Genomic DNA, 26783 nt, shown 5'->3' with positions numbered 1-26783 from the left:
GAACCAGAGCCAACAGTTTCAGAACATTTTACAAACAAATACAATGCATGAAAGTTTATTTTACAAGAACTTGCACACCAATAATATATTTTACAAGAATTTGCACACCAATAATAATAATAATAATAATAAATATATATATATATATATACATTGCATAAACAGGCTTAACCACGTTAAGCCTGCTTAACAGTTAACAGTCACAGCCAAAAATGCTGGTGTTAAAGCAGAATTAATATAATCACTACAGAGACACTGTCATCCAAATAAACACATCAGTGTCGAACCAAAACTTCATACAGGATGCGATTAAAATCATTTTATTTTTGCAGATTATTTACTAAATGAGGAAAACTAGGTCCTGTATTGCACTTATGCATCATACAGTTAATACTGCTTTTCCTGATGCTGAGAATTTTGAATAAAATGTTGAAACTTTTTCCTCAAAAATAGGACGGACACCTAGGAAAGGTGTGCCGGTGGAGCTGTCCGTGCACCACATGGTCACGGATAACACACTCTGATGATTGACGAGAGCACGCTAGTCATTCAAAATGCCTGAAACCAGCGCAAAACTTTAGTTTTACATGTGCAAAATCTAAACTCTCAAGTTTAACAAGAAAGAAAAACAAAACGGGGGAGCAAGCAGAAGTTAGTTTAGGGAACAAAAGCACAAAATCAAATAAATGAATGCAAAGCGCATGACAAAAAGAGAAAAAAGGCTCAATGATTAAAAAACTATTTAAATATAACTTCAAAGAATACAGGGTGGGGGGTCTGTACTTCTCCCAATCACCTTACATATAAATAATAAAGAAAATCCATCATTAAATCATTCCCAAATAGACCAGTGACATCAAGGGGGGAGAATACAAAAGAGAAAAACAAAACATAAAATATAAAGGCTTGGTAAGAATATTAACACCAGTAAATAAATGAAAAATACTGCACGTTCACATGCCTTCATTTTACTCAGTCATCAATACACTTAAACTAAAAACATCATAATATTATCACAAAGTCAGATCCATACATATTTAGACATTTTTATTATTTTAACCATCTATTACAGCATATTGCAGCTGAAAGCAAATAATGAATATGAGAGCAAATGGAAGGAGCAGGCTGAATCAGAGCTTTCGATCTAGGAGAATGAAAGGTGACATGTTTTAGGGTCACACTGCTCACAAAAGCTTCAAATCCAGCGTGTTCCACAGGTGGAGATTTTAAGTTAAAGAAGCGAGACGCCAATCACAAGACCTGAATCTAACTTGACATGCATTTTATTGGCTGAAATCAAAATGGATCAGGAACAAGCAGGAACTGAAGACTGATGCCTACAGAGCAAGAAACCCAGTGTGCTAATAGCTCCTTCAAAACATGTGGCAAGATTGTTTTAATCAGAGCTCACAGCCCGTCCTCTCAACAGGTTCGCTCTGTTATAGACTGCTTAAAAACCCGTCAATGTCCAAATATATATAAATGAACCCAACCGTGCATGTACCACTGTAGAAGTCTCTCAGACTGTATCAACTCTTCATATACTCATAAAAAAGAAAGAAAATGCAACAGAAACGTTTCCCACGTAACAAGAACATGTCATTGGCTCCCAAAAGAAAATGTCCAAATCTTCTCTTCAGCACCACACTGTCAGTGCAACAAACAAACAAAAATAAAAAGAAGGCATGGCCAAAAGGATGGTAACACGCTTATGGATATTTTAGTTCCTGAGGCTGAAGGATTTGGCTCTTTTGAAGTTTATGAGAGGAGGTTTAATCTTTGGTTTGTCAGTCTGGTTCGGTCCGCCTGAGGATGGAAAGCGACGACGGTAGATGTCCGGATACTGTTTCTGAAACTGCAGCACACAGGAAGATAAACATGACAGAAATCATCATTATGCACTGTGACGGCTCCACCGTACAGGTGGCAAACAAACAAACAATCTGCTACGACATGATACACAACTCATGATTTATTTTTTTATTCATTTTTGTGGCTTTTGGCACATCTGGTAGATAGTGGAGCGTTATGCACACATACATAGAGAGAAAGAGAGATAGGATTTTGCATTTTGTGATAAAAGCAAGTTTCCAGGAGTGTTACAGTATAGCATGAAGTTTATTTTCAGACGTGGAGGTATCCCTGGAACTGACCTCTTATGACCTACAGGGGTCAACGGAAGAAGGGTTAGGGTTAGGCTACACAGGAGTCAAAATATAAAAATGCTCCAATCATATTGAGAAATATACCACATTATTTGTCTGTTCATAAAGGTATAGTTTGGACTCTCTCTGACTGAATGTTATGCAGTTATGGGATAAAACAGCAAAAATGGTGGCAAAAGTCAATCTCAGTTTGTACAGGGGTCAAAAGTTAAAGATGCTCTAATTTTGGTAAAAAGTGGTTGAGTGAATGGGATTAATTACTTGTGTGAAGCGCCTTGAGGCAACTTTGTTGTGATTTGGAGCTATATCAATGAAATAACTTGAACTGAATTGATTAATAAATGGAATAGTTTTGAGTGTATTGAATGTTTGGTCTCCAAAGCAGGTCAAACAAGGTCAATGTCCATTGGATTCTAATGACATATGTTACCTCGTAACGTGATAACATGGGACAAACTTTTTCTTTTTAAAACCATATTAGCTCAGCCAATAATTTGCTTCACATTGTTGCCGTTTTTGCTGCTCCCCCATAACATTTAGTCATAGATAGTCCAAACTATACCTTTTTGGAATCCTTATGATCAGAAAAATAATGTGATATACATCTCAATATGATTGGACCATTTTTTAATTTTGTTTCCTGTGTAATTCTTCATGGACCCTGTAGGTCATTAGAGGTCAGCTCCAGGATACCTCCACGTCTGAAAAATAAACTTCATGCTGTATACGAACCCTCCTGAAAATTTGGTGCTTACCACAAATTAGTGTTCAGAATAATAGTAGTGCTATGTGACTCAAAAGATTCATCCAGGTTTTGAGTATATTTCTTATTGTTACATGGGAAACAAGGTACCAGTAGATTCAGTAGATTCTCACAAATCCAACAAGACCAAGCATTCATGATATGCACACTCTTAAGGCTATGAAACTGGGCTATTAGTAAAAAAAGTGGAAAAGGGGGTGTTCACAATAATAGTAGTGTGGCATTCGGTCAGTGAGTTCATCAATTTTGTGGAACAAACAGGTGTGAATCAGGTGTCCCCTATTTAAGGATGAAGCCAGCACCTGTTGAACATGCTTTTCTCTTTGAAAACCTGAGGAAAATGGGACGTTCAAAACATTGTTCAGAAGAACAGCGTAGTTTGATTAAAAAGTTGATTGAAGAGGGGAAAACATACGCAGGTGTAAAAAATTATAGGCTGTTCATCTACAATGATCTCCAATGCTTTAAAATGGGAGAAAAAAAAAAGAGACGTGTGGAAGAAAATGGAAAACAACCATCAAAATGGATAGAAGAATAACCAGAATGGCAAAGGCTCACCCATTGATCAGCTCCAGGATGATCAAAGACAGTCTGGAGTTACCTGTAAGTGCTGTGACAGTAAGAAGATGCCTGTGTGAAGCTAATTTATTTGCAAGAATCCCCCGCAAAGTCCCGCTGTTAAATAAAAGACATGTGCAGAAGAGGTTACAATTTGCCAAAGAACACATCAACTGGCCTAAAGAGAAATGGAGGAATATTTTGTGGACTGATGAGAGTAAAACTGTTCTTTTTGGGTCCAATGACCCCCAAACTCTGAATTCAAGCCACAGTTCACAGTGAAGATAGTGAAGCATGGTGGTGCAAGCATCATGATATGGGCATGTTTCTCCTACTATGGTGTTGGGCCTATATATCGCATACCAGGTATCATGGATCAGTTTGGATATGTCAAAATACTTGAGGAGGTCATGTTGTCTTATGCTGAAGAGGACATGCCCTTGAAATGGGTGTTTCAAGACAACAACCCCAAGCACACTAGTAAACGGGCAAAATCTTGGTTCCTAACCAACAAAATTAATGCCTTGCAGATGTGAAGAAATCATGAAAAACTGTGGTTATACAACTAAATACTAGTTTAGTGATTCACAGGATTGCTAAAACAGCAGTTTGAACATAATAGTTTGGAGTTTGTAGCATCAACAGCAGATGCTACTATTATTGTGAACACCCCCTTTCTACTTTTTTTTTTTTTTTTTACTAATAGCCCAATTTCATAGCCTTAAGAGTGTGCATATCATGAATGCTTGGTCTTGTTGGATTTGTGAGAATCTACTGGTACCTTGATTCCCATGTAACAATAAGAAATATACTCAAAACCTGGATTAATCTTTTTAGTCACATAGCACTACTATTATTCTGAACACTACTTGTATGCACAATTACTTTGCCTATCTGATGCAGTAAGAGATCTGTATTGGAATTTGAGACAAATGTTGCACCAATCATGGATTAATTTTGTGTAACTCATGATAACAGAGAAGCTTCGCTGCAAGACTCAATATTTCTGAGTCTTGGGGGGAAAGTTTGTCCTTTCAGTTATTCATTTCTCAGTAGACATAAAAGGTGTACAAAGTCATTTGATGCTGAATTTGATTTTAATTCAGTTTCTGCAAATTTCAGTGTAAAATGCATCAGCATAACTTGCCTTTTATAAAAAGCAAACAAAAAACCCACCTCTTTAAATAGCCAATACATGCGCATTCATCTCATTTTTTCAGTATTTTATGCATTTTCTTTTTTTATTTTATCTATTCATTCATTTATTTTCTGTTATTGCATGAGTTTTCTGATTGCAATAAATAAAATAAATCAAATTAAATACTTTTACACTTCCACAGAATTGCAGTTGTTAGCAAATAGTGAACACAACATATACAGGGATTAAAGCAAAAAAGTAAAAAAAAAAAAAAAAAAAGACTTCTTTTTTTTTTAACAGCCAAATCACAAGTTGTTCACCATCTACCTTTTTATACAGTAGAGTAACAGCGATTTAAACATTTTAGTTGCTAAAATTATGATAAGTAGTAGTAGTAGTAGTATGAAAAATGTCTTCAAAAGTGGAGCATTTACTCAAGGGGTGTTGTAGGGGCCACGTGGCCCCCACAACACTCTCTTTCCATCTGGATTCACCCCTGGTTTGCAGTCTCTGAGAAGGAACAATCAAGAATTTGTGTATTTAAAGCGCAGCCTGATTGAGAGGTAAGAATGTTTTATGAGCATATTCTATGTCATGCCATCCTCAAGACGAGATTTTAGGTGTATTTTGGGAAGGGGGAAAAAAGCATTAGTGTTTGTTGTTAACATCATATGTTCTGCAGCTGTGTTTTAGTTCAACCACAGTGAGGACACTCACAGCACACTCAAAGAAAAGTTTCAAAGTATGTTTGTAAAACTCTGCACTCTGCTCGCTGTGACATTACAGTCCTGTGAGACACGCAAACACATAGCAGGCTGACCCCCCCACCCCCTCTGCTGGAGTGCACACAGGACACAAAGGAACAGAGGTGGGGACTCACCGTGAGCAGAAAAAAAAAAACAAAAAAAAACAAACCTGCTGATATTTTAAAAATCTATTTTTGAATGTTTTGTCCCAGGGATGTGGTAAATGCGTTAGGACACCATCAGCGTGAACCCTGCCTTTTGGCAGCCCAATTGATGGAAATCTGTCATAGCGAAGGAGAAATTTAATTCCTGCATATACGAATGGTGAACGTACAAATTAACCAATGTTTATCTAAGCAGCTTCTGCAGGCAGAGAAGATCTAATCAGCGATTGCCCAATTAAGCAACAAAAAGCTGATATTTGAAAAACATGCTAAATCTATGAATTAGGCTCAAATACCCAAAATGGCCATTTTTGTCCCTTTAACTCTCCGTAAATTAATCTTGTCAAAGTCTATACGTTTGGGCATTCGTTCGTCATGTAAATGTTCTGCTTTGTTTTTGTAAAGGAGGAGCAGCTGCTTTTACCTGCTTGAGTTTTTTGCGTTTGTCCTTCTCAGTCATGTTCTGGTCTGCCAGCAGGAGCTCCAGTAATTCCTCCATGGCCTTCTGGGAAGAGGCCAACTTCTGCTGTTCAAACTCGGCACTGCTAATCTGATGGCAGAACATATGCAGTGGTACAGGATCGCAAACCGGCTCACCATCCTTGATTCCAGAATCAGCTGTGATGGGAATCTGAGGTGGAAAGAGGAACAGACTTTTAAAACTTCAGCTAAGGGTTGTTTCCATATTTTAACTTCTGTTGTACAATCTCTGAACAATTTCTTCCATTCTCTTAGTGTATGTGTGACTATCAGCAGCCTACAGAGTCTGGCTGGGTTAAGGAGGCTGGTGTCTGGGATATCTTAAAACAAATTTCTGGATCCCCAACATGCTGTTGTCCGTCATAGCCAACCTTTCCACAGGTACACAATGTGAGTGCTCTGCACAGTTGGACCGAACCTTTGAATTTTCTCAAAGTAAATACTGGCATTCCTCAGGGATCTCTTCTGGCTCCTTCGTTCCGTGTTTGTATGGACTGGGTGTTGGGTCGGGTAGTGAAAACCAGTGGCTTTGGTGGTTTTGCTGGTGAGGAAAGATTTACAGACACTGACTTCATGTGATGCTGTGATGTTTATGGAATCAATAGATACCTTGACTACATCACTTGAGTATGTTGGACAAGTGTCTGGGTTTGCAACTGTCCTGGATCCAACCCTTCAGTAGCTTTCTGGACTTGGCCATTAGAAGTGCACTTGCATGTGGTGAAAAATCAAAGAAAGATTCACTTTTCTCAGGTCTTTTCATGTCATGTGGTCCTCAACCTTTGAGATAGAGACAGCTGGGAAGAGTTAACAGACAAAGGACTTTGCTCTGCTGCAAAGGTATCAGTACTGCCAAAGGTCCAAGTCTTATTGGTGCTTAGTGCTTCTTGTCACTGTATGGTTGTGAGACTTTGGCACTATTCAGAGACCTATAAGGTGACTGCTGAGTGTTTCAGGTACTAGGTCTCTTTGGAGGATGTGTGCTTACTACAACCCCTGGCAAAAATTATGGAATCACCGGCCTCAGAGGATGTTCATTCAGTTGTTTAATTTTGTAGAAAAAAAAAGCAGATCACAGACATGACACAAAACTAAAGTCATTTCAAATGGCAACTTTCTGGCTTTAAGAAACACTATAAGAAATCAAGAAAAAAAGATTGTGGCAGTCAGTAACGGTTACTTTTTTAGACCAAGCAGAGGAAAAAAATATGGAATCACTCAATTCTGAGGAAAAAATTATGGAATCACCCTGTAAATTTTCATCCCCCAAATTAACACCTGCATCAAATCAGATCTGCTCATTGACATTGACCCTATGCCATGACATTGACCCTATGTGTCTTTTTGCAAGGAATGTTTTTGCAGTTTTTGCTCTATGGCAAGATGCATTATCATCTTGAAAAATGATTTCATCATCCCCAAACATCCTTTCAATTGTCCAAAATATCAACATAAACTTGTGCATCTATTGATGATGTAATGACAGCCATCTCCCCAGTGCCTTTACCTGACATGCAGCCCCATATCATCAATGACTGTGGAAATTTACATGGTCTCTTCAGGCAGTCATCTTTATAAATCTCATTGGAAAGGCACCAAACAAAAGTTCCAGCATCATCACCTTGCCCAATGCAGATTTGAGATTCATCACTGAATATGACTTTCATCCAGTCATCCACAGTCCACAATTGCTTTTCCTTAGCCCATTGTAACCTTGTTTTTTTCTGTTTAGGTGTTAATGATGCCTTTCGTTTAGCTTTTCTGTATGTAAATCCCATTTCCTTTAGGCAGTTTCTTACAGTTCGGTCACAGACGTTGACTCCAGTTTCCTCCCATTCGTTCCTCATTTGTTTTGTTGTACATTTTTCGATTTTTGAGACATATTGCTTTAAGTTTTCTGTCTTGACGCTTTGTCTTCCTTGGTCTACCAGTATGTTTGCCTTTAACAACCTTCCCATGTTGTTTGTATTTGGTCTAGAGTTTAGACACAGCTGACTGTGAACAACCAACATCTTTTGCAACATTGCGTGATGATTTACTCTCTTAAGAGTTTGATAATCCTCTCCTTTGTTTCAATTGACATCTCTCGTGTTGGAGCCATGATTCATGTCAGTCCACTTGGTGCAACAGCTCTCCAAGGTGTGTTCACTCCTTTTTAGATGCAGACTAATGAGCAGATCTGATATGATGCAGGTGTTAGTTTTGGGGATGAAAATTTACAGGGTGATTCCATATTTTTTTCCTCTGCTTGATCTAAAAAAGTAACCGTTACTGACTGCCACAATCTTTTTTTCTTGATTTCTTATAGTGTTTCTTAAAGCCAGAAAGTTGCCATTTGAAATGACTTTAGTTTTGTGTCATGTCTGTGATCTGCTTTTTTTCTACAAAATTAAACAACTGAATGAACATCCTCCGAGGCCGGTGATTCCACAATTTTTGCCAGGGGTTGTACTGGAATAACTTTGCGTCACACAAACAGTTTGACTCGGATGAGGAGTGTCACTTGCAAGATGAAGGAAAATCAACTTAAACATTTTGGTCGTGTGGTGCTTTTCTCTGATCCAGCACATATACACCTCACTGTTGAGGGCCCCAGAGTCTGGAGAAGGCCAAGGAGATGGCCACACTTCACCTGGTTGCAGCAGACAGATGGCTAATTTGAGAGGTGGGGCCAGACTGTTTGTTTGCCTGGGTGGTTGCCATCCAGGACCCAAGACTGTTTCATTCACCATATGCTGTCATAGTGGAGCGTACCTGTACTGTACGGAGGTAATGTAGGTGATCACAGACTGCACTGAGCAGGTACTCTGGAACCGACAAGATGATGTGTTGATGGTCCATCAGAAATGAGACTAGTCTGGTAGCTAACAGCTCGTCCAAATCCCCCTCCTCAGCGCTGGCCAGAACACAACCTGAAAACGTATGAACCATCTGGAACAGGAACCAACAGAAACAGGTGTTAGGGGTGTAAATGGAGTCAACTACTAAAATAAAAACCCTTGTGTACATGTCAGTGCATAGTTTGGGAAACAAGAACATTTGAGTCCCAAGAGACATGTTGTCCTTCAGTTCTCATTAAGACCATCTCATGCTGAACCCTGAAGTTCCTCACCATCGTTCGGGTGCCAACAGCTGGGTGAAGGCGAGGCATGTCCACATTCTGGCTGATGCGTGACATCATCCTCATCAGAAGCTGCAACTTCCTGCGGGAGGCAGGGGGGAGGAGGAGCGTGCAGAGCTGCAGGGCCTCGATAGCAACGCGCTCACAGCGAGGCTGGAGAAGGCCTACAGCCACAAATGCATCATCAGCACGATTACAACACAAACAACATGAGCATTAATCACAGATTAGCACTGATTCACGCTTTCAAGCTGCATCCATCCACTACGGCAGAGGAATGACCGGACTGGTGAATGATGACAGGTTTACAGCTACGGTGAAAGACAAGTAAAAATCAGGCAGGATGAGTCATTTTCAAAGACAATACAAGCAAAAAAACAAAAACAAAAAAAAAAACTTTCAGACTCATCAGTCACCTGAATTCTTACATTTTTTATGAACTTCAACTGTCGCAATCACTAGCAACTTTTACCGGCATTATGGAGTGCGCTGATGATAGATTTGTGTCCTTTATGAGTAGATTAAATCTTTTAATCTTTTTTAAAGTTTGGGTCAAATTTAAATGTTTCACATTCAAACTATCCAGAAATACATTTGAAACCCATTTAATCCATATGCCTCAAGAAATAAATTCAGTGTTTTGTTGCTTTAAAATCACTGCTTTCATGCTCCAAATCCATTTCACAATACTAAAATACCATTTCCTTTCATTTGTTAATATAGAATTTTATGTATATTTGCAAGTTTTTAGTCGCAAGAAAGTCCATTTTTGTTAAATTGCTTCAAAATATTTGAATACTTATTTTAAAAAAACTTCCCACATGTACCCCCAGGGGTAGTCGCACTCCTTGTTGGGAAGCACCAGTCTAATAACCTTCAGACAGGAAGCAGTTAGATGTTAGATGGAGTTAGTTTGATTAGACAACAGGCGAGCAGACAGACAGGCCGCAGTGAGGTCTTACTGTTCTGAGGTATGGGTGGGGGGAGCCGGAAGTTGCCGGTGGATGCACAGACAGCTGGTTTCAACACTGAAGCAGGCTGAATCAGCTTGGACACGTCGAGAGAGCTGAGGCAGCGGTGGGCAAAAGCAGGTGCAGGGACAGTCCAAAGACTAGAAGTGCTGGAGGCAGATCTCGGGCCAAACTGTCCTGCAGCAGCATTAAAATTTGGCATTTTGGTTGGATTTGAAAGAGGGGTGGAAGAAAAACGAGGACGTGAACATGAAGAGGAGTGGAACTGATCTGCATCAGAGTTCACATTAAGGCAACTGGTTGCTTGACTCTGCCACTGAGCATCGTTGACGTCTTCCCCACAGTTCTCCATCACAATGTCCAAGCAACTCCCTATACTCCGTGGCCGCAGGGCATGCGGCTGCTGTGTTGTCATAGAAACTACAGACTGTCTATTTTTCCTGAGACCCTCTGGTGCACTATTAACAGGAAGGTCAGGTGCTTTTGGAAAAGATGGTGCATCAACAGGACTGTTGTCCCCACTATTTATGTCTTTTGGCGCAAAACTGTCCTGGCAACTTCTGCTACAGACATAGGATGCCAGGCTGTCAGTGGAAAGGAAAAGCTGTTGATGGGCCAAAGGCTCAGGGTCACCCAGGATGGTTTCCAATGAACAACTCCTGACTCTGGGCCTTTTGGGTTCTACCACACCTGCACCAGCCGGACCTCCTTTGAGCTCGCCTCCAATAACCTTTGTCATTGGCGATTCAGTCTCATCACACGACCCCTGCCTGAGCAGCGACAGCAGGAGACACTCTGTGGAATGGAACGATGCTTTGGCTGGAGGCAGGACTGAGGGAATGTCTGGCTTCTTGCGCTTCACACTTTGGTGCATAGTGGGCGCTGCAACGTACCCACACAGCACTGGTGGAAGATGCAGAGAGACAGACAGAGACAAAGAGAGAGAAAGCAAAGTGTTGCAAGCAGAGGGTCAGTGCAAGCAGACAGGCAGTGGAGGGAGAGGGTTTATAGTTAGTATAACTCAACACAAGTACAGTAACAAAGACAACACACAAAGACCAAGAGAACACAACTCATACCACTGTTTAAATGTTAGGAACAAAATGAGAAATATCAGGCACAGTTAGATATCAAAAACATCATGTCACTGCTGCCAGAAATTCTTCTCTTTTTTGGCATCATTACACACACAACCAACAACTCAACACAAAAACAGCACAGTCCACAATACCTACCAAGGACGTTGATGAACAGTTCGTACAATTTGTATGTGAGTAATGGCTGTGGGAGGCTGTAGAAGTAATCAGACACTGTTTTGAAGACGTCCCTCTCAAAGCCAGGATACGACTGTTGCGCAGCGTCATACTTTGGCCCTTGAAACAAACAGCAAATTAGTGCTGCCATCTCAAGACTGAATGAATGAATAACAAATACCTGAGACAGAAAATATACTCAAATTAAAATATTTATAAACCAATCTGGGTGAATTTTACCCTGGGGTATAGTTTGGTCAGTTGAAATCCAAAGACATGCCAAAGCTGCAAGGCACACAACTTGTGTGTGCCATTACCATATTTTCCAGAGTTAAGTAATATTTTGTTTTTTTGCTAGTTTGGGAGGTCATGCAACTTATATGCTGAAAAATCATGTATTTCTTATTAATAATAAAAATTGTACTATTTATATAGACCTTTCACAAGAATCAAACCAATAAACAAAGTAACCTCCAATAATAAAATAATAAATGCTAGTAATGACAAGTGCATTTCAACAATGCACAAAAAAATAAAAAAATAAAAAAAAAATAAAAAAAATAAATCACAAATTAAAGAACTGATAATACAGGAAAAAAAATGGTGCAACTTATATTCCGGTGCCTCCACGCAGCCATCAAGCAAGCACAGCCGCCACAGCCTCTGAATCAGCTGATCATCATAAATATTTGACCTCATGTTTTGGTAAATTTTCAAAATTTAAGTGTTTTTAAGCAGTGTATTTGTTATGTTTATAGAGTTATAAGGCATTTCATTGCTTCTCTGCAGCACAAACTGTGGCCATGTATTTGACGTTTTGCTTTATTTATATAGACAATGTCAAGTTGTGCAAACTAAAATTCAAATGCTGTGGGGGGTGGGGTAAGAGCAGTTCTCCAATAACCAAGCATATTTGGTGGTGGCCGCGGCGGCGCTTTTACTAGGAACATGACATTTTCAATAATTTCCAAAAAATGTGTCAATGTTTACACAGGACAGAAATGTACATGTAGTCTGCTGTTACTCACAGTTGGCCAAACTTTTCATGGCAGACAAAACCCAGTGAGGAAGATCATCTGGAGAAATGATTAACAGGTTAGTAAGGTAGCTAGTTATATTGGATTTGAAACAGTATATTTGCGTTACATATAAAACCAAAATGTTTGAGTCCACACACCTATTTGGTGACAGAGATATAAATGTGTATAATGCAATGTGATCAAAGTCAAAACTGTGCTTTGCTATCCTCTTTAAAAAAAAAAAAAAGACAAAAAGTGTACCAGAATCCCATCACAGCTGTGCGACTATTGGTATACAGCAAATATTCCCCACTTTCACCTATTATGTAAACAACAGCATTTGCCAATTCCGACACTGCAAGAGTCCATTTATCATCTTCAAACCAGCTGATGAAACATGCTCAGTTTATATTTTGCATGGTGCAACACTTCAGCTGACACAGGCATCATCCTGTCAGTCACCATGTCCAGCAAACCTACTGGTTTTGTCATCCAGCGTGACCACTCCATGCTTATTGACTCTGGTCATATTGTGGATGATGTTCTGGGGGTTAACGTAATGCGGGTCTAAAACCTCATCGAGAGATGCAAGACCCAGAATCTTCTGTAGGCTGAAAGACAACAAAGAAGGATGAATTGAGAAGGGGGTGGGTGGGTCCTAATTTTCCTGCTTTCAAGAAATGTAATGTACCGTATTTTCCGGAGTACAAGGTGCCGGTTTTTTGACTAGTTTTGGAGGTCCCCACAGACTAATAATAATTATTATTGTAGTAACTGTTCATATACAGTGAGGAAAATACGGCGGTTTTGCAAGTTCTCCCACTTAGAAATCATGGAGGGGTCTGAAATTTTCATCTTAGGTGCTTGTCCACTGTGAGACATAACCTTAAAAAAAAAAAAATGTATGATTTTTTTAATAATTTATTTGTATGTTACTGCTGCAAATAAGTATTTGATCCCCTACCAACCAGCAAGAATTCTGGCTCTCACAGACCTGTTAATTTTTCTTTTAGAAGCCCTCTTATTCTGCACTCTTTACCTGTATTAATTGCACCTGTTTGAACTTGTTACCTGTATAAAAGACACCTGTTCACACACTCAATCAATCACACTCCAACCTGTCCACCATAGCCAAGACCAAAAAGCTGACTAAGGACACCAAAGACAAAACTGTAGACCTGCACAAGGCTGGGATGGACTACAGGACAACAGGCAAGCAGCTTGGTAGAAGACAACAACTGTTATTATACCATACTCCGGAAAGTGGAAGAAACAAGATGACTATCAATCTCCCTCCCAGAGTGGAATCAACCCACTTACCATGTTTAGAGGATAAGAACAACCCCAAGAAAACCATCCCAACCATGAAGCATGGGGGTGGAAACATCATACTCTGGGGGTGCTCTTCTGCAAAGGGGACAGGACGACTGCACCGTATTGAAGGGAGGATGGATGGGGTCACGTATTGCGAGATTTTGGCAAACAACCTCCTTCCCTCAATAAGAGCATTGAAGATGGGTCATGGCTGGGTCTTCCAGCATGACAATGTCCTCAAACACACAGCCAGGACAACTAAGGAGGGGCTCCGTAAGAAGCATTTCAAGGTCCTGGAGTGGCCTGGCCAGTCTCCAGACCTGAACTCAATAGAAAATCTTTGGAGGGAGCTGAAACCTGAAAGATTTGGAGAAGATCTGTATGGAGGAGTGGACCAAAATCCCTGTTGCAGTGTGCGTAAACCTGATGAAAAACTACAGGAAACGTTTGACCTCTGTAATTGCAAACAAAGACTACTGTACCAAATATTAACATTGATTTCACAGGTGTTCAAATACTTATTTGCAGCAGTAACATACAAACAAATAAAAAAAAAAAAAAAAAAAAATCATACATTGTGATTTCCGGATTTTTTTTTTTAGATTATGTCTCTCACAGTGACCATGCACCTAAGATGAAAATTTCAGACCCCTCCATAATTTGTAAGTGGGAGAACTTGCAAAACCGCAGGGTGTTCAAATACTTATTTTCCCAACTGTAAGACTTTCACAGGAATCACATGGACTAAACAAAATACACTCCAATAATAAATGCCAGTAATAAAAAATTACACTACAACATTGCACCATAATCCCAAACGAATGAGTTGATAATACAGAAACAAGGTGTGACTTATGTATGAGTTTTCCTCTTCAAAAGGCATTTGTTTTAAGCAGGTGCAATTTATACTCCAGAAAATATGGCAACTGCTTTTGTGACAAGTCTGCAAATCCAACAAAGCAGAAATATTATGAAATCATTAAAATGTAAATCAATAAATAATAAAAAGGAATGTCAGCTTAGTGTATGTTTATACTGGGTCAGAGTAATGTCTTTCCAGACTTCCTGTTCATCCTCCACTCTCAACTGTCGTTTCTGTGTCTGCTGCTCTCCAATTGGCTGATCTTTATTTTGAGCTTGAAGGGCGGGATCATCATTTTCCTGTAAGGTTCAAAAATATCCAAAATCAATATCACCATACCATATTTTAATATTAAAACTGGCACCGCAAACTTTCACTTTTTTAATCTTCTTTGGTTGTTGGTAATTAAGTGATATTAAGATACATCTGATTTTCTTGCTTCAGTAACGCAAAGACAACAATTAGTTGATAAACCGTATCCAGGTTAGCTCACCTGCGGCTCCTTTTCATGCTTCTTAATCGTTCTAAACCTGAAAAATCCTTCCTTGTCTCTGAGTGAAAAGGTTTTCTTAAGGGAAGGTGAAGCAGGACAGGGAATAGCCTTCAGAGGAGATGTGGAAGGAAACCTTAGGAACACAGACAAACATGGACATCCTCATTTTGAGTGAGAGTCAAAATGGGGGGGGGGGGCATAACAATTACAACAACAACAACAAAAAACCCTACAGGACCTGGTTTATTGTACATGAAATAATCTATCTTAAGTACACACATCAGTAAGCCATAACGACATTAAGATAACATTTAAAGCGGTGTGATGAAATTTTCAACATCATGGGTGATTGGTGGCTTCTAGTGCAGTAATCACATGTAAACATTCAATAATGCCAGGTTTGCAGACATCACTGAACCTCTGCATTACTTTTGTTTTCTCTGAAACCAATTTCTGTCATGTATGTGATGATAAATAAAGTAATTTCAGTAACCCAAAGCTGGAAATTATTAATGTACTAACACATTGTCTGTGGAGATGCACAGGCTCTAGACTGACCCAGGCATACCAGATGGCAAATGTCAGCTCTTCCCAGTTTCTACATGATCAAAGCCATACACAGGCACACAAGCATACACGTACACGGAGGCCACTTGGCTTTTAACATATAGATGATTAATGGCGGATCAGAGTTTTTACAGTGCAGTGTTTGAAAGGTGTTACAAACTGCAAATGCTGACTCGTGTAAATGGAAGTAAACCACACTGTGCTGAAATCTTGTATGCCAGGAGTGTCAACACTTCACTAGAATTTAACTTTTATAGGCCAACGAGCTTTCTGGAAACCATACAGTTGTGCAAAACTCTATATAAAAGGATTTCTGCACCCTACCTGTACAGCACATTATTGTCCTCCAGATCCTCCGTCCCCCAGCGACCCTTCACATCTTCAATCACATGATTCTTCAGAAACTTCTTCAGAAGTTGCACCGTTTGCTGCCTGCTGACATCAGGGCCAAAGTTGCTGTTGCTCAGAAGCAGCTGATGCAGCCAATCCACGGCAGCGCTGGCAGTGAAACAAGAGGCGTGATGCCGGAAGTTGTGGCGGTGTTTCTTGAGGGGCATGCCAGCTCGAAAAAGCTGAGTCACCTCATTCCACTTGAGGAGGGCAAAGAGCGAGCACAAAATAATTACTGTCCAGTTAAACTGGATATTCAGTTTCAATTTACTGGCAAAAATGAAGGTTCAAACTGTGGATAAAGGATAAATGGTGCAGATTTGGAGTTATCAAAACTGAAAAAAAAGAAAAGAAATGTTACCCATTTGCTTTCATTAATGTTTAAGGTATTTATCAAAGTGAGAAAATAAAATTGTTGTCAAGTTGCATCCTGCTGCCTTGCGACAAAATTGTGTTTGCACTCTCGAGCTGAAGTAATAATGTATTTGACAGCATCAGCAATAGTTCACCTTTATTCACCAACCTATTCTATAAAGTTATTTTGCCAATCAAATGCCAGAATTAATGGCACAGGCACATATCTTTACAATCCAAGGCAGCAAAACCAATAATGTAGACATGATGAAAACAATAAAGTCAGCTCACAATCTGGTCCAAACATCAGGGAATCAAAGCCATCATCTTTTATGTTGACATGAAACTTAAGTTGATCTATGATATCCTAACAAGCAAACTGCTTTGTATATAAGCATTTACAAACTCCATTAATGTAACTACAAACGTGGGCCATGGTCATGGTTAGGTTAGCAGACCCCCTATTTGACCCCATTTGTGCAACAGGAAGTGACAAAACAATAGCTGGCCTATGACATGCCTGAATTTGGACCTTAATAACCTTGTCTTAAGTTTTTATGCTCTCAGTCTGCATAAAACACAGAAGACATTCTGTATATAGTGATTAAAAACATTTACACATTATCAGTGTCTAATTATTGATCGCCATCGTTCTGAAACCCTGCAGTCTCAGGATGCAATTTTACTGTTTCAGGGTTAAAAAGAAGTTATCAGGGTTCTTACTGTGCTCCAATATTATGGAATAATCTGTCAACTTTTGTCAGATCTGATTTTAAAACATACATCTTTTCTGTGTAAATGCATATTTTTACATGGGTTTGTTTGCCAAGCTGTTAGTGCACTTGTTTTCAGAGCAGAAGGTTCCTGACTCAAGGTCACACATGACAATGCTCCATGTAACATGGAGTTGCGTCAGGAAGGGCATCCGTTGTAAAACTTGCTCCAAATCAATAAGCAGCAGATCCATCGTTCATTTGCTGTGGTGATCGATCCTGAGTAAAAAAGGGAGAAACTGAAGGAATTTACTTATAACATTTATACTTCACACCGTGTGTGTGTGTGTATATATCATATATATATATATAGCCTTTGTTTGCTTGCCTGTTTTTAATGCTACCGATTTTTAACATACTCTTTTAATGTCACATTTTCATGTATAATTCACTGTAGGAAACACATTAAAATGTATTACCCTGAAAGTTATTAAGTTACTGTGTTGCATGTTGAATCCAAGTACGTTTCTAAGTAGCAGGAGGTGGTAAAATCACAAGTCAGAATTTCAATACACCCACTTGGGAAATGATTCACAATATTAATACCAGCATTTTTGGCATCAAAATTAATCCTATATCTTGAAAATAACCCCCCACCTCTTGAATGTAATAAAGTACGGTCTATTTTCAATTATCTGGCTATTCCGCTATGTGTAAAGTTTGTCTATGCTCTTCAAATCTTTATAAACACAATTCTTTCACAAAGGTTTTATTTCACTAACACTGTGTGAATAACGGAATTTAGGAGGAGACCATGCACTTCAAAAACTTTAAAAACATAAACCATTGTCAAAGGTTTTATGTGTGTGACTAACAGAACTTAGGAAGAGGCCATGCTCTTCAAAAACTTTAAAAACATAAACCATTGTCAAAGTTTATCAAATTCTTCAGCCTGAGATTTTGTTTTTGGCTTGGCCATTACACTTGATTTACTACAACTTGCCATGCTGTGACTTGAAATTACATGTGTAATTGCATGATCACTGTAATAATATCAGTACTTATGTAGCTTTGGTGACTTCTCTAAAACAAGTACTACCAAGTCAGGAGCATTATATATCATAAACTTGAATGTTGTGTTCAATGCAGGGTTCATCAAAACTAATCATGAAGTCAAAACAATTACATTCTAATATTTCAAAAGATGTTAAAATTACAGTATATATTGCAGTTTTGTTTTCTGCATGGGGTGGGGTTTTTTGTCATGGTAGACACCCACTTCCTATATGAAATATCTCCCAAATAACACAATGCACAATCTCTGAAGTGGATGTAAGCATATTTGAAAAAAATATATATTTTCTACCATTACCACCTCCTGCTAAAAGCACGATTGCGGTTGTTTTAATATTACTTTACAACTGCATCTATGTTTCTGTATTTAAACTTGGAATTTTTTTACGCTAAATAAGAGGTAACCAGTGAAAACGTGCAATTTGCCAAAAACCTTTTACTGCGGTTGATTTCACATCCTGGAAACAGATTTGACGATTATCAAAAAATCCCTGCAGCACAATTAATATAAAGATATTCATCAACGTTAGAAAGAAAATCAGCGTGTTGTTTAGCTACTAGCTTGATTTCGTTAGTAAACCTATCGGCTAAGCCGAATTTACTTACCAGTTTCGTCGCTCGGTACGGTCCCGGAGTGATAACGTGGGAACTCATACTTGCTTAAAACATTAACCGCTGCTATCATTAAGTTACCAAACCAAACTACAAATAAATAAAGCCATTACAACCGAAGAAAACAATCTCCGACTTCGGACTCTGGCTGCCGCTGCTGCTCTCAGTCTGTTCAAAATTACGAGCCGCATTTCCTGGCACGCGATTGGAGAGTTCGCCGATCACGTGACCGCCTAAAGATCAAAACGATCCGACAGTGTTGGTCTGTTTAACAGTATGATTTTCATTTCGTAAACAACAGAGGAAAAAAAAATCATATAGGAAGATTTAATCCTGTCTTTTATTTTATTACATTTTTATTTTTGCTTCTCATTGAAACATAACATAACATTTATTGTGTGACTAAAAAGTTTGTACAAATAGCACATTTACTCAAAAGTTATAAATCATAGAAATAATAAATACAAATCATAGAAATAATAAATAAAAACTCCAAGGTTAACCCACAATAATATAAAAAACATAAAATATTAATTTGTACAAATAGCACATAAAAGCACACATCAAAAGTTATAAATCATAGAAATAATAATAAATAAAAACTCCAAGGTTAACCCACAATAATATTAAAAAAAAAATTAAATATTAATTTGTATAAATAGTACATAAAAGCACACATCTGAGGTTAAGAACCATGAAAATTGTGTAAGTTAATTTTAATGTGGCATGACTGTATATTAATGTGAAGAAAGATGCTCATGGTGACCATTTGATATACATAACTGGACTATTCAAAATAAATACATAAATAAATAAATACATAAATAATAATAATAATAATAATAATAATAATAATAATAATTATTATTATTATTATTATTATTATTATTATTAGACTGTTCACTTGTTTTGTTATCCTTAAAATGAACTTTTATTCATTTTGAGTTAGCTCTACTTCTTTGCATGACAGGAACAGAAATGAAAACCTTTACTGCTGCTCTTCCGTTACGCAGTTGAAATAATTTGCAATAAGACAACCTATGTTCAGAAAATACAAACAAACAACAAGGTACCAAAGATTCAGACATAACACAACAAAATAAATACAATCATATTCATATCATTGGTTAAGAGTGCCCCCTGCTGGTCAACAGGACTCAATTCTGTAAATAAATAAATAAAACCCCTAGATTTAAATATCATTTTGTGTTTAATTTCTGGTGAGTCGTAGTTATTTTGTAAATTTCCAGTCGCTAAACTCAAACATTTTTTTGATGTTAAGAAGCCTATCAAAATTCTGCCGTGACCCGGATTCGAACCGGGGTTGCTGCGGTCACAACGCAGAGTACTGACCATTATACGATCACGGCATGCTGGATTCCGCACTACGCCATCCGAAACTGATGTTACCGTCAAAGATATTTGCAGTTTAGTCCGTCTCTGTCGTCATTTTTGCTTCGAACAAATAAAACCTTAAATTTGCTGTGATACGGATTCAGGGGTCTAAAATCCATCAGGTTTTTGCAGACCGAGGCTTTAAGCCTAAGCATGGACCCTGTAAAAGCGCAGTGAATGATAGACCACAGATAAGTCATCTCCACTTGTGTTAACATAATTCAAAAACAATATATGCTATCAACTTGAAATTCTCCACATTAAAAGGGCAAATAATGAGGATGAATTGGTTAAAGTTTGGTCACTTTGATTCAGCAGAACAGTATAAATGTGCATGTCCAAAAATTAGAATATTATGAAAGGTTCAGAATTTTTGTCAGTTATTTCAGAAAAAAAATGTATATATGTATATATTCTACACTATTCTACATTTCAAGCACTTAAATAACTTTTTTATTTGTTTTAATTTTTGAGGCAGGGGTGGTGGTCAAGTGGTTAATGCACTTGGTTTCAGTTCTGAAGGCTCCAGGTTCAAATCCCACCCCCGCCACATTTCTCCATGTAATGTGGAGTTGCGTCAGGAAAGACATCCGGTGTGAAACCTGTGCCAATTCAACATGAAGATCCTCCTTGGATTTGCTGTGGTGACCCCGAGTGCAAACAAGGGAGCAGCCAAAGGGACTTACTATTTGTTTTAATTCTTGTTTTACTGATGTAATGTGCCATATACCTATCTTGATACACATATCGGGATTTGTTGTACAGAATAATATCATCACACAAATTATGGAAATTAGGAGCAGGCATGATTGAATTTACTTGTATCATGACTGCATTTAATCTATTATTAGACTCTATTGGCTTTGCTCAAAAAGTAAATGAGTCCACCCACCACTTTAATCATATCTTAGATCTTGTTCTGACTTATGGTATGGAAATAGAAGACTTAACAGTATTCCCTGAAAACTCCCTTCTGTCTGATCATTTCTTAATAACATTTACATTTACTCTGATGGACTACCCAGCAGTGGGGAATAAGTTTCATTACACTAGAAGTCTTTCAGAAAGCGCTGTAACTAGGTTTAAGGATATGATTCCTTCTTTATGTTCTCTAATGCCATATAACAACACAGTGCAGAGTAGCTACCTAAACTCTGTAAGGGAGATAGAGTATCTCGTCAATAGTTTTACATCCTCATTGAAGACAACTTTGGATGCTGTAGCTCCTCTGAAAAAGAGAGCTTTAAATCAGAAGTGTCTGACTCCGTGGTATAACTCACAAACTCGTAGCTTAAAGCAGATAACCCGTAAGTTGGAGAGGAAATGGCGTCTCACTAATTTAGAAGATCTTCACTTAGCCTGGAAAAAGAGTCTGTTGCTCTATAAAAAAGCCCTCCGTAAAGCTAGGACATCTTTCTACTCATCACTAATTGAAGAAAATAAGAACAACCCCAGGTTTCTTTTCAGCACTGTAGCCAGGCTGACAAAGAGTCAGAGCTCTATTGAGCTGAGTATTCCATTAACTTTAACTAGTAATGACTTCATGACTTTCTTTGCTAACAAAATTTTAACTATTAGAGAAAAAATTACTCATAACCATCCCAAAGACGTATCGTTATCTTTGGCTGCTTTCAGTGATGCCGGTATTTGGTTAGACTCTTTCTCTCCGATTGTTCTGTCTGAGTTATTTTCATTAGTTACTTCATCCAAACCATCAACATGTTTATTAGACCCCATTCCTACCAGGCTGCTCAAGGAAGCCCTACCATTATTTAATGCTTCGATCTTAAATATGATCAATCTATCTTTGTTAGTTGGCTATGTACCACAGGCTTTTAAGGTGGCAGTAATTAAACCATTACTTAAAAAGCCATCACTTGACCCAGCTATCTTAGCTAATTATAGGCCAATCTCCAACCTTCCTTTTCTCTCAAAAATTCTTGAAAGGGTAGTTGTAAAACAGCTAACTGATCATCTGCAGAGGAATGGTCTATTTGAAGAGTTTCAGTCAGGTTTTAGAATTCATCATAGTACAGAAACAGCATTAGTGAAGGTTACAAATGATCTTCTTATGGCCTTGGACAGTGGACTCATCTCTGTGCTTGTTCTGTTAGACCTCAGTGCTGCTTTTGATACTGTTGACCATAAAATTTTATTACAGAGATTAGAGCATGCCATAGGTATTAAAGGCACTGCGCTGCGGTGGTTTGAATCATATTTGTCTAATAGATTACAATTTGTTCATGTAAATGGGGAATCTTCTTCACAGACTAAAGTTAATTATGGAGTTCCACAAGGTTCTGTGCTAGGACCAATTTTATTCACTTTATATATGCTTCCCTTAGGCAGTATTATTAGACGGTATTGCTTAAATTTTCATTGTTACGCAGATGATACCCAGCTTTATCTATCCATGAAGCCAGAGGACACACACCAATTAGCTAAACTGCAGGATTGTCTTACAGACATAAAGACATGGATGACCTCTAATTTCCTGCTTTTAAACTCAGATAAAACTGAAGTTATTGTACTTGGCCCCACAAATCTTAGAAACATGGTGTCTAACCAGATCCTTACTCTGGATGGCATTACCCTGACCTCTAGTAATACTGTGAGAAATCTTGGAGTCATTTTTGATCAGGATATGTCATTCAAAGCGCATATTAAACAAATATGTAGGACTGCTTTTTTGCATTTACGCAATATCTCTAAAATCAGAAAGGTCTTGTCTCAGAGTGATGCTGAAAAACTAATTCATGCATTTATTTCCTCTAGGCTGGACTATTGTAATTCATTATTATCAGGTTGTCCTAAAAGTTCCCTAAAAAGCCTTCAGTTAATTCAAAATGCTGCAGCTAGAGTACTGACGGGGACTAGAAGGAGAGAGCATATCTCACCTATATTGGCCTCTCTTCATTGGCTTCCTGTTAATTCTAGAATAGAATTTAAAATTCTTCTTCTTACTTATAAGGTTTGAATAATCAGGTCCCATCTTATCTTAGGGACCTCGTAGTACCATATCACCCCAATAGAGCGCTTCGCTCTCAGACTGCAGGCTTACTTGTAGTTCCTAGGGTTTGTAAGAGTAGAATGGGAGGCAGAGCCTTCAGCTTTCAGGCTCCTCTCCTGTGGAACCAGCTCCCAATTCAGATCAGGGAGACAGACACCCTCTCTACTTTTAAGATTAGGCTTAAAACTTTCCTTTTTGCTAAAGCTTATAGTTAGGGCTGGATCAGGTGACCCTGAACCATCCCTTAGTTATGCTGCTATAGACGTAGACTGCTGGGGGGTTCCCATGATGCACTGTTTCTTTCTCTTTTTGCTCTGTATGCACCACTCTGCATTTAATCATTAGTGATCGATCTCTGCTCCCCTCCACAGCATGTCTTTTTCCTGGTTCTCTCCCTCAGCCCCAACCAGTCCCAGCAGAAGACTGCCCCTCCCTGAGCCTGGTTCTGCTGGAGGTTTCTTCCTGTTAAAAGGGAGTTTTTCCTTCCCACTGTAGCCAAGTGCTTGCTCACAGGGGGTCGTTTTGACCGTTGGGGTTTTACATAATTATTGTATGGCCTTGCCTTACAATATAAAGCGCCTTGGGGCAACTGTTTGTTGTGATTTGGCGCTATATAAAAAAAATTGATTGATTGATTGATTGATGAAATGAGCTTGTATGTCAGTTTCTTTTGTTTCTGAAGTTTAGGTCTTGGTGTCTACTACAGCGTTCTTTTTACGGCTTTGTATTATTAGTGTGAAAATTGCAAATTCCTCATAATAGGTCACATACTGACTTTGGCATCTTGAACAAATACAAACATTCTGTGACCCGGAGTTCCTGCAACCACAACGCAGAATACTAATCACGATCAAAAGTCCCCTCTTGTGGGAATAACACATTGCTGCGCTGTACGGTGTCACACAACACGGAGCAGCGCACCCTTGTATTGTCTCAGGAGATTTTGTTTTAAGTTGTGTTGAGTGATATTTTTTTTAAACAAAAATGTTGATTGTGATAATAAATTATTTTGTTGTCACGTACAATGTTTGGCGAAATTCTATCCTAGGTCATTTGGATCCTTAGGATCTATGGAGCTTAAATATCAAAAAGTATCGATATTGGTATCTAAATTGGCAATACTGGGCTTGTATTTACTTGGTATTGGATCAATACCAAAATTCCCAGTATTGCCCACCTCTACATCACGTGCATATTGGAAACAGGGGCAGCTCTGTCTGAAGCTTGCATAAAAACAGCTTGTTTGATGGTTTTCTTTCATTTTTAAACTCCAGGTCACTCCCACTAAGCTGTTTTTGTCATTTTGCATAATTAGTGTGAAAATTGTCTGCTCCGCACACTAAACACACACGTGTTCAGTTTTGTTGATACACACTGTCAATATTTCCAGAATTTCAAAACATTCCTCCTGGCTGTAAATGGGGAAATAGCAAAAGAAGTGGGAAACTATTCACACACACCCTCCTAAAAAATGTGGAATACCCTGCAGTGCATTCTGCCTGCCTGTGCATTCTACAGTACCTGTGCCTGATAATTCTTAATTTTATATTATGCCCTTGTAACGGAGGCCAGCAGGCATCGCTGTGCAGATGTAGTTTGTAAAACTCACTCCCAACAACTCAAAAAGATTCTCTGGTCACAAGGCAAGAGTCCTGGGTTTTAGCCTTCTGGTTAGAGAGTCCGACTCCCGTGCCGAGGATTGTGAGCTCACATGCTGAGGAAAGGGAATGGGTGGAGTCATAACAACACAACACAGAGTGCAGCTGCTATAGTGGTGCCGTGACCCGGATGGGAGTGAGTTTAGGGGGGTGAGTGTAACAGAGGCCAGCAGGCATTGCTGTGCAGATGTAGTTAATAAAACTCACTCCCAACAACTAAGGATTCTCTGGTCACAAGGCCAGAGTCCTGAGTTTTAGCCTTCTGGTTAGAGAGTCTGACTCCCATGCCTAGGATCGTGAGTTCGCATCCTGAGGGGAGTGAATGGGTGGAGTCATAACAACACAACGCAGAGTGCAGCTGCTACAGTGGTGCCGTGACCCGGATGGGAGTGAGTTTAGTGGGGTGAGTGTAACGGAGGCCAGCAGGCATCGCTGTGCAGATGTAGTTAATAAAACTTACTCCCAACAACTCAAAAGGATTCTCTGATCACAAGGCCAGAGTCCTGGGTTTTAGCTTTCTGGTTAGTGGGGAAACTATTGACACACATCCTCCTAAAAAAAGATGAAATACCCTACACCGCTAAACCCTGATATTATTCCCATATTATTATTGTTGTTGTTATTGTTGTATCAAATTAATTATATCTAATGATATCTTTAAATAAAAAGCTGAGGTGAGGGGGCAGACAGCAGAAGAAGCTATTGTCAGAGTTCCTGCTTCCCTCTCTCCTCGCGAGAAAGAGGTGTCTTCTTTGTTGTCCAATGGTTTATCTGACATGATACTATTATATGTTGTTTTACTGATTATGTCACGTTTGTGTATTTTTCACCTGCATTTGTTTAACCATTGTTTAATGGGATCATAGATGGGATTCATGAGTTGTTTTTTTTTATACTGTTTACTGTTTGTTTTTTAATACTGTTTGATTGCCATTTTTTGCATGATTTGCTAATATTATAAGTTGTGTGCTATGACCCCTAGTGGCTGTTTTATGCAGTAAAAACGACAGCTCGAACCTACAAAATTATGCTGCAAAATTCGAACTAACCAGTGTATGAGTCATAGATTTCGGAAATGCTTGCACTTTTAAGTCAAGAAATCCAAAGTGCAGTACAATAGACAAAGACATAAAAAAATAATGGAATTATAAAATTATAAAAACAACAATTTGAACAATTTAAAAACAATAAACGAAGTATACACATGCAATGACAATAAGTTTATTAGCCTGGAGATGATAATAATAATCCGTTTTATGTTATGAATAAGCTTCGCAGTTTTTCCCTGCTCCTCAAACTATGGGGCGTGGTCCAAGACTGTTTAAAAGGTTCTCGGTATCTGATTGGCGGACAGTTGTGTACAGAACATTTTCTCTTCAGCGATTGGACCAGGTTGAGAGTTCCTCGCCTATCATCGTCCGCCTGAACAACACTCCGGAGTTTCAAACCGAAACGTTTCAGTTCGTGTGACCTAGTGGTTATTTCCTCTCAGTGGGAACTGACTTTAACAGTGTAAATGTAGTGTAACTTCGAGCTAACGCTAGTTATTTAGCCGCTGCTATGGCTGAAAATGTAACGCCCGCGCGCAGGGGATTTCTGGACTTCAGTCCCGGCAAGAAAGACAAAGAAAACAAGGAAAACCATCTCCCTGTTCTGAGTTTGATCCAGTTTTCCAAACCTCCATTTGTAAGTTTTGGTTTAGTAAAGTTGGGAACCTCGAAGTCGGCTTTACTGCGCATCGAGAATCCTACCCAGGATGCACCGGCGGAGGTGACCGTGGATCGACTCTCGTCCAGTAAAGGCTTTTCTGTGGACCACAAAACCTTCACAATCCAGGTTGGGGCTTAAAGAGCGATACGTAACTTTATTTACAAGAACATTTAAGTTTACTGGCGTCAAAATGTGTCATCTGTCATGTGTCAAGCCTCGTATTATTTCGGCTGTTTCCCAGTAGGGGGCGCCA

At 38.8% G+C, this 26783-nt stretch overlaps 2 protein-coding genes and 1 non-coding gene across 3 annotated transcripts in view; 1 reads left to right on the top strand and 2 right to left on the bottom strand.

Annotated features, from left to right (window-relative positions):
- Positions 1 to 328: 328 nt before the first annotated feature.
- Positions 329 to 18896, bottom strand: depdc1a (DEP domain containing 1a). The gene is made up of 12 exons (XM_034179446.1): positions 18752 to 18896; positions 15939 to 16204; positions 15048 to 15180; positions 14729 to 14853; positions 12859 to 12989; positions 12388 to 12435; positions 11342 to 11479; positions 10098 to 11009; positions 9127 to 9299; positions 8769 to 8945; positions 5959 to 6165; positions 329 to 1855 (listed from the first exon to the last, which is right to left on the bottom strand). Exons 1-12 carry the CDS (start codon positions 18797 to 18799, stop codon positions 1721 to 1723), a joined length of 2493 nt encoding a protein of 830 aa, XP_034035337.1. The 5' UTR covers positions 18800 to 18896; the 3' UTR covers positions 329 to 1720.
- Positions 18897 to 20055: 1159 nt separating this feature from the next.
- Positions 20056 to 20127, bottom strand: trnah-gug. Its single transcript has one exon. It is a non-coding gene; the product is annotated as a tRNA-His (tRNA).
- Positions 20128 to 26287: 6160 nt separating this feature from the next.
- aspm (assembly factor for spindle microtubules) overlaps positions 26288 to 26783 on the top strand; it is a 32891-nt gene continuing 32395 nt past the window's right edge. The window contains exon 1 of the mRNA XM_034179445.1: positions 26288 to 26656. Coding sequence (XP_034035336.1) covers positions 26381 to 26656 — 276 coding nt within the window. The 5' untranslated portion in view covers positions 26288 to 26380. The remainder of the gene's footprint in view (positions 26657 to 26783) is intronic.

This window comes from Thalassophryne amazonica, chromosome 10, assembly GCF_902500255.1.
Source record: "Thalassophryne amazonica chromosome 10, fThaAma1.1, whole genome shotgun sequence".
Lineage (NCBI taxonomy): Eukaryota > Metazoa > Chordata > Actinopteri > Batrachoidiformes > Batrachoididae > Thalassophryne > Thalassophryne amazonica.
The sequence above is the reverse complement of the archived record's forward strand: the minus strand, read 5'-3'. Positions and strand labels throughout refer to the sequence as shown.

Coding starts and splice junctions, on each gene's coding strand:
- depdc1a (XM_034179446.1), bottom strand. CDS start 18,799: ATGAGTTCCCACGTTATCACTCCGGGACCGTACCGAGCGACGAAACTG. Junction 11,480..12,387: donor CATGAAAAGTTTGGCCAACT/GTGAGTAACAGC, acceptor GTTTGTTTCAAG/GGCCAAAGTATGACGCTGCG. Junction 6,166..8,768: donor ATTACCTCCGTACAGTACAG/GTACGCTCCACT, acceptor TTTCCACCTCAG/ATTCCCATCACAGCTGATTC.